Source organism: Apus apus, chromosome 11 (genome assembly GCF_020740795.1).
Source record: "Apus apus isolate bApuApu2 chromosome 11, bApuApu2.pri.cur, whole genome shotgun sequence".
NCBI classification, from domain to species: domain Eukaryota; kingdom Metazoa; phylum Chordata; class Aves; order Apodiformes; family Apodidae; genus Apus; species Apus apus.
In genome coordinates, this window is record NC_067292.1 from 21029216 (window position 1) to 21042198 (window position 12983).

Below are 12983 nucleotides of genomic sequence, written 5' to 3' on the forward strand. Positions count from 1 at the left end.
AGAAGGCTATCATATTGGTTAAACACAGTTTCTCCTGATACCCATGCTGACTGTTCCAAATCATCTTGTCCTTCATACACCTGAAATGTTTCTCTGGATCCTTTTTTCCATCATCTTTTCAGAGACAGAGGTGAGGCTGACAAGCCCGACATTGCTCATATCCTCCTTCTTGTTCTTTTTGAAGATGAGTGATATTTTTTTTTTCCTATCTCTTGAACCTGCCCAGATTCCCATCACCTTGCAAAGATAATCAAGAGTGCCCTCATATGACATTACTCAGCTCCCTCAGTACTTGTGGGTGCAGCCAGCCAGATCAGAATGACTTGTATATGTCGAGTCTGTTTAAAAGTTCTTTCAACCTGATCCTTATCAGCTCAGGAGGACCTTGGTCTTCCTTGCTCTGGATTTTCCCACTGACCTCAGGGGCTTGGAATTCTTGAAGATGAATTTTATTAATAAAGAATGCACAAAGGTGGCACTGAGAACTTCAACCCTTTTCTATGCAAATTGTCACCAAGTCCCATTCCAGTTTAGCAGCATGACCATTTGCCAATGTGCTGACATCTCCTTTTGGTGCTGACATGCCTGGAGAAGCTTTACTTGTTGCTTTCCCATCTCATGCCAGATTCATCTCTAGGTGAGCTTTGGCTTTCCTATCTCCATGCCTGCATGCTTTGATAGTCTCTGTGTTCTTCTCAGGTCACCCAGCCCTGCTTTCAGTACTTGTATATTTCCTTTTTATGTCTGAGTTTTGTCAGGAGCAGCTGGTTCATTCAACGTCTGTTCTGCCACTTTTGCTTGGCTTCCTGTACATGGGGATGAAATTTGTACATGGGTTCTTGAGCTTGGAGGAGATTATTTTTAAAAACAACCAGTTCTCCTGGACCTCTCTTCTCTTCAGGACAGTCATAAACTCAAAGTTTATTTGGTGTAAATTTCAGCGTTTCACTAGCAAGGTCCTATCGGGGTGTCCTTTGCAGAGGGAGGCTGTCACAGTTTGACTCAGGATGGAGAATTAAACCAGCGACAATAATGCCCTCAAGCCACTCCTCCTCCCACCCAGGTAGTGAAGGACAGAGAGTAAATGTAGAGAGACTTTCTGGATTGAAAACTAAACTAGACAGCTTTAATTAAACACTAATGATAAAATATATACAATATATACAAATGTGTTCAGGAATGTGCAAACCTCTTGCCTCTCCCCAAGACCAGCAATTCCCCCAGCATCCCCTGAGGGGTGAGCAGTTCTGAAATGTCCTGGAGCTGCTGGAGAGAGGGCAGAGCAGACAGGAGCTGAGAGGAAAGTGATACATGAGCCTGGAGATCAATGGGGATGGGCAGATGGAGTCCTCCACGAACACCAGCCATGGATGGGAGAGAAGGGAGAAGAAGCAGGAAGGGGCTTGACTGCTGTGATCCCTGACCTTATATTGAGCTTACGTAGATATATGGAATGGAATATTTTGGTCAATTTGGCTGTCCATCTAGTCCACTCCTCCCTACAGGATGGCTGCATATACAACTCTTCTGGTCCTTTAACATCTGAAGCTGCAGATTCAGCAAGCAGAGCAAAATGACCTTGGCGTCTCAGCAGTAACATAAACATTCCAGTGTTATCAGTCCACTAGCTGGAAACTTGCTCCTAGTTAAAAGAGTTCTCTAAAAGAAAAAAAAAATATTAAAGAAAATCAGTAAAAAGGAAATTGGCCTCATCCTGGTTTAATCCAGGACAGAGGCCAGGTACTGCTTTGTGCCTTTCACAACTGGTTCCAGTTGGTGATGAAACAGATAAAACCAATCCACCAGTTGTCAAAGCTTCAATACAAGGATTACATGGCTTCTCTGCTAAAATATATTTAGGAGAAGTTGTTAGCTGCTGGGAGTAAAGGAAACAAAAGGGACACCTACTCAAGTTGACTGAAAAGTACTTTGTTTCAGGCATCACTGACAAGCAGACCTGACTGAAATCAGCCCTGCTGTGCAAAGCATGAGAACTGTGCCAGGCCACATCTTCTCAGGACTAGGCAAAACTGTAACTGCTATGGCTGCACTCCTGTACATGCACCAAAGGAGGGTTTGACAGCAAGTCAATCACTTTACACTATAAATATCCGTAATCTCCCAAGCCCCTTGAGCTCTACGGTACAGCAGCAAGGCAAAGCAGAAAAGAACCATGAGAAACACAATCTCAATTTCCTGAGCTGTGTCTTGTCTCACTAAAGGAATTAGGAAGGACTGAGTATATCTTGTGATGGAAATGAGATGTTGAAAAGCCAAGGGAGAGGGAGAGATGTTGGACTCAATTTGAAGCTGGGGAAGGGTGTTTCCCTAGGTGTTTGCTTAGTAGTCTGTGTCTTTTGTTTCTCAGTATCTAAGTCAGAATTAAAAAAATATGTTACTAGGCAAGAAATGAAAGAAAGCTAAATTCCTCACGATCAAGGCAAGACTGTATTGTCTCTGACACCTGGAATTCTTACAGGCAGGACCCTGAAAAAAACAAATCAGTCCAGTGTTTTGATCCTGCTATTTGCTTTGTTCCCACTTCTAAGAAGCCTGAACTCCACCATCCCATGGTCACTGAAGCAAGGATGCCCCACTTTGGGGGTTTGTGGTACTTGACTTTTATATTGGTTACTGCCACTGTTGTGTGTTTTCCTTTTTTTTTTTTTTTTTTTTTTTTTTTTTTCCCGGTAATAAGCCCTTTCCAGTACAGTTTCCTTACTTTCTCTAATCTAGTTTGCCATACTATTCAACTGCTTGGCTAGCTGTTTTAACTTCTTTATTTATTTATGTCTATTTTTCATTTTGTGTGAGTGTCTGGGGAACATCTCTTGCTCAAATAACTAGATGGCTTTTCATTTGAGTTTTACAAATTTATTTGATAACTTTAGGTAAAGCTGAAAGAAAACTGCAGGAAACATTGAATCCTGAAAATCAATCCTGAGTTAGGGAAGAAGGGAGGACAAGAGAGGAATTAAAGACAGGGAAGTTAAAAGGAGAAAAAGGAATTTTGCATCCAGGATAGAGTCCCAGGAGGATGAAGGTGGACTTAGAGGAGATCTAGTAGATGGCTTATTTGAACATGGTTGTTTGGTTACCAGGAGACCACATTAGCAGGGCTCAGCTGCTTCTTTCCAGGAATAAAAACCCTATTATAATTCCTAAGATGTTCCCTGCATCCCGTAATGTGCCCTGTACCCCCTAAGGCAGTAAGACTCACCTCAGTTTCAAAGGTACTCCAGAGAGCTCCTCCTGTTGACTCATGCTGATGAGTTTCATACCTGGCCCATGAAGCTCATGGCTCTCTTGGGACAGCCCTGGGAGCAGGGCGCCTCTTTTTCTGAACATATTAGTGAAGATCTGCCATTGTGCCTCTACTGCTTCTTCAAGTTTGTGGTTATCTCCACATGAGTGGATATGTGGTTATCTCCCTTCATGAGCCAATCACTTGTGGTGGCCTGGCAGAAGCTGAGTCAGGGAATAATTTGGGTTCCTCTACCTGCCATGGAACCTCTATGTTCCTTTGTGTGTCAAGATGACCTCTTTATCATGCAAGTGAAACTCACTTTAATTACAATGTGATAATTGCATCCTTATGAAGGAATTTAGATTTTATGGCCTCTGTTAGACAATGATTAACAGCACAAAGAGTATTAAAAGTTACAGAAAAGTTGTTACCTCTACTTCCATTTTTCTTGTAGACAGGAGTGATGGCTCTCAGTGATAATAGTGGTCAAGAGAAGCAGGCTGTCAATTTCTGTGATTCTCACCACACAAGCTTGGTCCAAGGTGTCTTTGGAGGACCTGCAGTCAGATGTCATGGAAGACAGTCTTTCTACCTCAGGTTCAGGTGGCTGGTGAGTCCTCATCTCCAGTGAGAACTGTTTCTTGGATATGTGTTTGGAGATGCTTCCAGTTTTGGAAGGATGAGATGTATTCCTTCACACACCTAAAAAAGTTCCACCCCAGATTTTTTTCACAGATTTTTCTTGTACCTGTGCCCATGGACTTTCTGCAGACAGCTGTGAGGAAAAGACTGCATAGGGATTCCAGGCCTCAGAACTGTCATAGGCCTCTGACAGGAACCAGGCTGTAAAACTGTTGAAAACTCTTGAAGGACAAAGGTGTATCATTGGCACAAAATGGGTTATTTTGTTGCTCTGGTATGCAAACTTTCTGCGCAGGATGAGAAACAGTGCTTAATCAGGTATGGGAATCAGGACTAAAATGATAGAATTCTGTCAAAAAAAATGAAAAGAAAAACATCATAAATTAAATGCAACTGGCATAAAATGAAGGTTCAGAAGGGAGCCTTAAGATGGAAAGCTGCCTTCATCTGCATAACTGTATCAGTAATACCATATTGGTGAAAAAGCTATGTTCAAGAAAAGAAACAAAATGGGGAGTCACAGGGGCTTCAGGAACAGGCACCTCCCCTGGTGCAGGGCCCTTAATGGCTGCATAATCCAAGTCCATGGGCAGCAAATCCAAGTTCACCTCTCCTGGCATCTTCAGGGAATGTTCCATCACGGTTCTCCATGAATGCAGGGGTGTTGTCCCAACGGCGGTTCCGTCACCTGCTGTGCAAGGAGCCAATCCAAACACAAAACTCAGAGATCTGCTTTAATACCCAGTTCTGTGCAGAGCAGGGGGGTGTTCCACAGAGCAAGCTCAGGTTCTTAAAATGCAAGTGCTACTTTTATACCCAAAAATGTGAGAAAGAACTTGATTTCTAACATTATTCCATCACTGGCACACACAATGGGTCACTAATCTGTCCCTTCCATTCCAAGTGGCAGTGCTCAGAAATGTCACTGCACCTGCTCCAAGAGTGATGGACTTGTTGTTAGTAGGGGTCCCTCTAGCTTGTGGGTGTGGATTTTAGTCTGCTAATGACTCGTTAATATATTAATACGGTGATTTCAATTACTCAATGTGTTTTTTCCCCATTGCTCAAGGCTGTAACCAAGATAAGCTGTGGGGAGTACTGCCTTCCATCCCTGCCCTCTGTCCTGCAGGTGTCCTGCTGGCCTGTCTCAAGGCTGGGCTGTTGACTACCTGGGGAGTGTTTTCTTCTAATTGGAATCTGGTTTTGTCTAATTCTTACTGTTCCACTGTTATTTGGGCCTTGTTTTTATTCTGTGTGTCCCTTATGTTCTCTTTTATGTGATTTTTTCGAAAATGTGATTTCCCCCCAAATTTTACTTTTTTCAATTAATAACTACAACAGGGGACAGCTGCCATCTCGCCATAGGTGGCAGGGAAACTTCTGCTTGGGCACCTTCTTCCCCTTCTTCCTCACCAAGCTCAGGCACAGCTCTGCCTCTCCAGCTCAGCTCTTTTTTTTTTTTCTTTTTTTTTTTGTTTTTTCCTAACAGCTTGCTCTGCTCAGCTCTTACCTCAGTTCTTTCGTATGTTAATGGAAGAGGCGCATCTATTGTCCCTCTAATGGCTCCTTGGCTGGGTTTGGAGGTGGAGGAGCTTCTCAGCTTCTTACCGGAGCCACCCGTGGGGCCCTGCCCCCACTACAAAAACCCCTCCAAACCAGCACAAACCACTCATGGGCACCTGGGACAAACAGAAAGTAAAATGCTAAGAATTTCTGATTTCTTTGGAAACACATAACTTCATGAATGAATGTTCATGAATGCACATTTATACTGTGGATCTTGAAAGAGATGAACAGGGAAGAAAATCAGAAGGGGGGCAGGAATCCTGAGATGCTTGTTCATATGGGAGCAGAGCTAGAGAGATCAGGATAAACTAGTTCATGCTGGAGAGGCACACACATCGTGTATTTCATTACACATCCTCTGAATTTCCAAGGACTGACGTGCGGAATAACGACTTTACAACCAGTAAGGTTATCAAGAAGGTATGTTTATCCAGCGCTGGGTGCACGGGGTGCTCCTCCCCACGCGTGCACACCCTGCAGCTGCTGGCAAGCTCATTATATGACACAAAGTAATACATATTCATCCATGTTGTTGCATATACATTAGGTGTCCGAGGACAGGGAGGGGTTATTACAATTAGTTCCCGGAAATCAGTATCATAGTTGCCCCCTCCGGGCTCCTCCTTGCTGCGTCTGCGCAGTGGTCGCGGGCGGGGGTCTCTGGGATGAAGGCCGTATGTCTTCATCGCTGTGCACTTTTCACCTCTGGCATTCCTTTCTGGGGTCTGCTCCACGTGGGAGCCTTCTCAGCAAGTTTCTGGGGGAACATCCTCTTACACAATACCCTCCCTCACAATCCAAGCCTTATCGATACATTCTAAGTCTTATCTATACATTCCAAGCCTTATCTATGCTAAGCAATGCCATCCTGTTTACTCCTTATGTGTTAGTCCTTTTTACCAAGGGTGGCCGTCTGGTTTTCCTTAGATCAGGACAGGTTCAATCGATGTCAGAATTTATCTCTTTTCAAACTGTCTCTCTCTTTTGCCTTTTGCTGTAAGAGCTTCCCAGCTTCTGATTTTTGACTGCTTCAAGAAAATGATTAAAAGACTGAATTCAACCTCACATTTTTTTTTTTTTTCCTATCCCACGACTTACTGAATGTATGTGAAGCGTGGTTTAGGGGATGGCAGCAACAGGTGGCAGTGACAAGATTGGGTTCTACATTTTTCTTCAGGGTACCTGAGTTTCATTTGGGAAGGATGTGTCATGGCTGAAACAAAAATTCGGAGCTTCCAAACGCCCTTGCTTTCTAACACTCCTCAGCGCAGTGGGAGGCTGGGTGCGGGTGGGTAAGGATTCCGAGATCAAGACCCAATAACAACAACCAAGCTGTTATTGAGCAGGCATTCCTTATTGCAGCGCTGGGCAGCACTGGGGAATTATCCACCATGACAAGAATTATCCACCTCCGACAAGTTAGTGAAGCACCCCAACTAATATACATCAAAAACATGCATATTCAGTTCCATGTCAATGAGTTCCCAGAATTCTTCTACATAGTCATTTTATTTCCTGGAATTGGCTATCTTTGTAATTATGCATGCTCGAGGGTCTCCTGTGGGGGTCTTTGTTGATTCTAGTCCTTTGTCGTCTTTGTCCTGGTCTCTCGTCCTGGTCCTGTCTCCAGTCTCCCGCTGGTCAATTGCGCAGGTGGGTCAGAATCCACATCAGTGTGTCTGTAGGCACCACAGGGTCTTAGAAGACTTAATGTTATAACAACCTACAGGATGCTTGGCATAGTTGACTGATAGTTTCACAAAGCACCTTGTTTTAAAAGCAACCCTCTTAGTATAGCAAATTCATTATTTTAGTAAACTTTTATTAGGCTATATTTCTATTGAATTTACTAACGAATATCCTATGATGTATCATGATGCAGCCTCCCTGTGTCAGTGTGAGTGAGACACTGCTCAGTAGACAAGTGTCTGCAAGCTGCTATGCCTTGCATTCACAGAGAGATCTTCTTGCCTTGCCAGAAGAGATTTGGCCTGGGTGATAGGTCAGAGTTTATAAAATTATTTTAACAGATTCTCCTACAGTTCTATGTGTGCCTCAGGAGCCTGATGGACTCAGTAACAACACAGATATAATTATGTATGTGTCACAAGCCTGTACTGGGGGGCTACCAGCTGTCAGGATGCTTTTGCGACTCCCCCCCCCCCAATGTGTTTTTGAATAAGACCGAGGGTCACACGCGGCGCTGCCTCTCACGGAGGAACGGCCACCGCGGGGCCGTATTTCAGAGTGGTAGCTAGAAAGCCCCCCCACCCCACAACGCTCAGAAATTGCCTCTAAATTCCAAGGTTTGCTCCACAACTAATCGGTTGATTAAGAGTTAACACAAACTGAGGGATAATGTTTAGGGAAAATGCAAATGTGAATGGCTACCAGGGATATATATATGTATATAGTGAGAAAGTGTCCTTTAGGGAGGCAATGCAAAAGGTGCTGTGCTTTTAAGGGGCAGGATTAAGGACCAAAGGGAGGAGGGAAAGAAACCCGATGCCGGTCCTCGCGCTGTGTGTGGGACTATGAGGAAAGAAGTGTGTGTGTGTGTGTCTGTGTGTGGTGATGTTGTCCTCCGGCTTGTCCCTGATGGCTCTGTTCCCAGCGGCAGCGTTGGTCGGTGTGGGATGGCAGGTCCGTGGTGTCGGAGGGGCAGCCTCTCGGCAGCGGGTGCAGTGGCCACTGGTTTCCCCTCCAGCGACAGCAACACGGGGAGGGGGCTCCGGCCCCGACCCCAGGGCTCGGGACCCCGGCACGCTCGGCGCTGAGGCTCAGGCTGGACCCGGGGCAGGCAGGCAGGCAGGGTCCCAGCACCAGTGTCCGCAGCAGGGGGGTGTCCCAGGCAGAAAGCGTCCGAACGGGCCTCAGGGAGGAGGGAAGGGCCCACCTGCTGCCCTCGCCCCTTTGATACCCCCTGACCCACCGGTCCAGTCAGTGTCACTGTCCAGAGCCAACGAGCGTCCATCAGCCCCACGTTAGGGCGGTGACTGCCAGGGACACAGGGTGGCTTGTCGCCCATCCTTTCTGTCCCGGGCCACAGCTGTTGTTTTGGGTTCAGTTGTCCTTGAGAAGCAAGTCTGTTTTAGTTTGTTAGCTGGGGATGATCAGGAGAGGCCTTTGCTGGCTTAAAAGACATTTTGTTTAGACTTATGTGGGGAAGAAAAGAACATTTTCCTACAGTGTGGACAAGCTAAACTTGGCTTGTAAGATCTGAGGATATATACCTGAAAAAACAAAGTGCAATCACTACTGAATATCAAGCCAGAGTAGGCAACAAGTAGGGTAAGAGGCTTGGGAGACAGGAACTGAAGCAGCCATAAGTCTGGGCCAGGTACTGTAGAAATGAGGGAATCATAGATTTGGCTGCTGGAGGAAGGGGCAGGATGTTCAGACCAAGCACCAGAGTACAGGCCAGAGGTCTGGACCAGCTATCAGCTTTTGCACGTGAGGCAACTGGGAAACCAGAGGATCCAGGGCTATCTACTGCATTGACTGGATGTCTAAGGTCAGTTACTGAGAGGTGAGGTGTAGAGTGTGTCTGTGGGTGGATGGTGGGGTCCAAATGGAGGGACACTTTGAGCCTCAGAGGTGTAGACAGTTACTGGATAGACCTGAGTGCCTCGGGAAAGCCTCAATGAGATTTCCTAGAGGCAACTGTGCCATTTTGAGGAAGGGCCCTGTCACCACAGCAGTCCTTCCCCTTGTTGTGCTGTCTCTCCCCCCATTGGTGTCCCTGTGTGCTGCCTGGCACAGAAGTAGGTGGCTGTGTCTGAGGCTGTGAGGGCATGCAGCTGCAAGGAGACCTTGTTTTTGTCTTTATCTGCAGAGATGGTGACTCGGCCTTGGAAAGCAGGGGCATAGCCTGTGTTATTCCCAAAAGGATAGATCCAACCTAGAAATTGCAGCTCACCTCCTGGGGCCTGACGGACAAAATTCCAGTCATACCGAGGGCTATCCAGAGGTGCTCCCATTACAGTACAGGTGAGTGGAAGTGATCCAGAGACCTTCCCCTCCTTGGGACCAGATGCTACCATCTTTATAGGAGAAAGTGTACCTGGAAAGACACAGGACAGATGTTAGTGTCTATGAGAAAGCTCATGAGTGCAGTAGTTCATCCTGGGGCTGTAGGGAATTTTGGTCTTTAGTTCCAGGAGTTATACCTGGAAGCAGTGGCTTGCCCAGACACCACACACACTGTTCTTTGTGCTGCCCAAAGGACTGCTGAAATAGGAGATGTGTAAAAATCTGGGTAACTGCTGGTAAACATACTGTATCTTTAAATATGAATCTGAAAGCTTGGCAGAAGGAGAGCATGGAGTCATCAACTCTTTCCAGTCCTCCTGCTCCCTTGAAGACCAGCTATGCCTGGACCTAAACCCTGTGCAGAGAGAGTGCAGAGAACAGGCTGGACATGGACACATGGGGAATTGGTTTGTCATTTGCACATGAGCCCTGGAGGGACAAGAAGCATGGGGCTCTTAAACCTCTCCAGGAAATGGCCTGCCCCTAGAAAATCCCAAAGCTGCTCAGAGTGAGACTATGAGTGGCTCCTTGGGGCAGTTACTGGCTTTGTCTAGGAATGTCTCCCACTTACTCCATGCTCAGAAAAATACCTGTAAACTTCTTTTCTCTGCACTGCATCAGCATCCCACCCCACCTGAAAAGGGAAGATGATTTCCATGCAAGGATTCATCTTATGCAGTGGCATTTAGAGTTTGCAGTAGTGGGCCAAGGTGTGAAGGGACAGCCTGAGCCTGCTCAGTCTCAGTCTCTCTCCCCTTCCCTCACAGCTCTCACCTCCCTGCAATGCTGTACAGGACAAGGTCAAAGCCAAGGATCTGTTCTCTATGAGATCATGTCCTTCTGTTTTGGGGCAGGGAGAAGAGAAACTAAACCCCAAAGGGACACAGAGAGGAGCAGAGCCCAGCTCTTGACTCCTAGAAGGGAAATGCAAATGGGCAGATGAAGTCTGGACCCTTCTAGCCCCACCACACACAGCCCAGCAGCACTGGGAACACCAGTCTAGGGGACAAACCAGTCCCAGCTGCTGCATGGGTACAGGTGGGCTGATCATGCTGGTATCATCTTTGGTGCTCATCCACAACCCCTGTGGGACCATGGTCCAAGTGTATCCTGCAGCTGCAGGAGTACAAAAAAGAGCCGGGATCATCCTGGGCCCTGGTTAGGTTTTTCCAACCCTGGCTCAGCAGAAAGAGAGGCATTCCCTGCTCCACTCCCTCTTCCCCAGCAGTATGCCTTCTCCTTCTCGTCTTGCATCCACAGGAGTGTCTATCTTCTCATCCTCTTTACTGTGGTGATTGTGTAGGGGACATCAGTGCTCTGGGTTGGAAACTGGAGGGGCTGGAGGTAGAGGGCAGGCGGGAGCTCACTGGACTTGGTAGTCCCAAGGGCAGCAGTGACTCAGTGAGGATTTTGCCTGGTCCCTGCCTTGCTCCTGCAAGCTGTGCTGAGTGCCCACATGCAGAAGTAGCTGCTAGGATCCCAAGAATGCAGGATGTGCAAGACCAGAGATGTGCTCTGGGAGCTGCTTCTAGAGGTGGTGGCTTGCTTGTCCACAGCAGCCCCATATTGCAATGTGGAAGAACTGTGGTTGCTGTAGGAGAGAAACTGGGTATGTCCACAGTAGGCATCTGCTGAAACAAGGGAAACCCAAAGTTTAGAGGCCTGGCAGGAGAGATGCACTGAGCTCCTGGGTACTGTAAGCCCCTCTCCACCTGCCACCAGCCACACCTGAGGGCTCACATCTGCCAAGACACATGGCCACAGTCATAGCAACATGGGGATAGATGCAGGGTGCCCAAAGGCTCCCTATCACTTCAACCTATTGTGTCCCTCACTCAGGGTTGCTCCCCACCACTGACAGACTGTCCATTCAGCCAGGGCGTGGTGTTTGTTTTGGGAAAGGAGAGAGCTGGAGGAGAGCGGGGGTAGGGGTCTACAACTTCTTCCTCTTCGTGTTACAGAAGGAAGTTAAAGCTCCAAACTATCCCTGTTTCCCCACACAACCCTTCTTTCTCCATGAGCTGGATACCCCAATATATGGATAAATGAGGTATGACAGCAGGAATGCATGGGATAGGCTTTATAGTTGGGTATGAAAATACCTGAGCACAGAAATGGCGCTGTGTTCCCAGGACTCATCTTGGGACCTGCCTTACCTCCTGCAGTTATTGTCAAGATGACACATGATGTCACCAGAACCATCCTGCCCCTGCTCCTTCTTATCCAGCTAGAAATAAGCACAGAGCCAGCCTGGCTCCCCCCATTCCCACCCACGGCAAGACAGTGCAGGGCTGAGCAATGCTCTGGGGATCTGGAGGGAGGGATCAAGATACCATGGGAGGACAGAGCTCAGATCTGTCAGATCTAAGTCAGAAAGACCTCAGCTTGGGGTCCCACCACTCCCAGCTGTGGAGCTGGTGGACATCTCTTCTGTCCCTGGTGGTGGGGTCAGGCATATACCTGCCTGCAGGGCTATGTCCGCTCTTCATCCTTCTGTTGGTCCTCCAAGATCTGCACATACTATGGGAGGGCGGGAAAGGGCAAAGTATTTTGGGAATGATACAGGTCCCAGACAGAGGGAAACACAACAAATCCCATGTCTATGTCCTTTTCCCAGGGATGTGGAGGCTCTTACCTTTAAGGGCTGCAGCAAAGCTGATGATCAGCATCCAGAGGAGCATTGCAGGCTTCCCCAGAGGAATTTGCATGGTGCACCATGAAGTAGGAAAGTGCAGTTGTGAGGCTGAGAAGGGCTCAGACCTTCCTCTCTTTGAGTCAGCAGAGAAATGCCCTGTTCTTTCAGTGTTGGAGGCTCAGATTTCCTTGCAACTCCAGGCAGATTTGTAGCCTTTTCAGAGCAACCCCTTTGCAATTACAGGTTTTTCATACGCTGGGGAGTTGAATATGGTTGTTGCTGCTGGCCTGGGTGGGGCCAGGAAATGACATTCTCTTTTTGTACTGCTCAGCCTCTACAGGAAGCACTTGTCTCCCCAGGGTCCCTCGTACCATTATCTTGGAATCTCCTAAAACTCCAGTAACTTTTGTTTACTGGACGATGGTTTCTGCCTTTGTGATTGGATTAAGATTTTTCTGGTAGTGGTAATTTTGGTCTTTCAAATTGCTTGCTTATTTTGTTTATTGGACTATAGTTTTTGCTGCTGCGTATTAATTGGGATCTGACTAAAATGAGTCTAAAAGTTATATTCTCAAAAGATCTTGTTTTCCTTGTGTCTTATATTTGTGTTATTAAAATGGGTAACGTATCCTCAGCAGGAGGTGACATTACCAAATGTGCACCATTAGGAGTTATTCTGAGATATTAGACAGGAGGTATTCTGAGATATAAGTTTGGGAGTAACTCCTTACCTGGAAAATTTGATAATGTATTGTAATGGTTGGTAGCCACATCAAACTCTGAAAGATGGGGGGAAATGGCCACAATTATACTGCAGCTAATGTTGTTTTGCAAACATGAGGGAAGAAATTATTATGGTAC

At 46.8% G+C, this 12983-nt stretch overlaps 1 gene segment (V, D, J or C); it reads right to left on the reverse strand.

The window, feature by feature from the left end:
- Positions 1 to 5853: 5853 nt before the first annotated feature.
- Positions 5854 to 12382, reverse strand: LOC127389353 (immunoglobulin heavy variable 4-61-like). The segment is given in 3 exon segments: positions 5854 to 7134; positions 9375 to 9518; positions 12123 to 12382. Coding segments are annotated over 3 exon segments (255 nt in total).
- Positions 12383 to 12983: the final 601 nt, after the last annotated feature.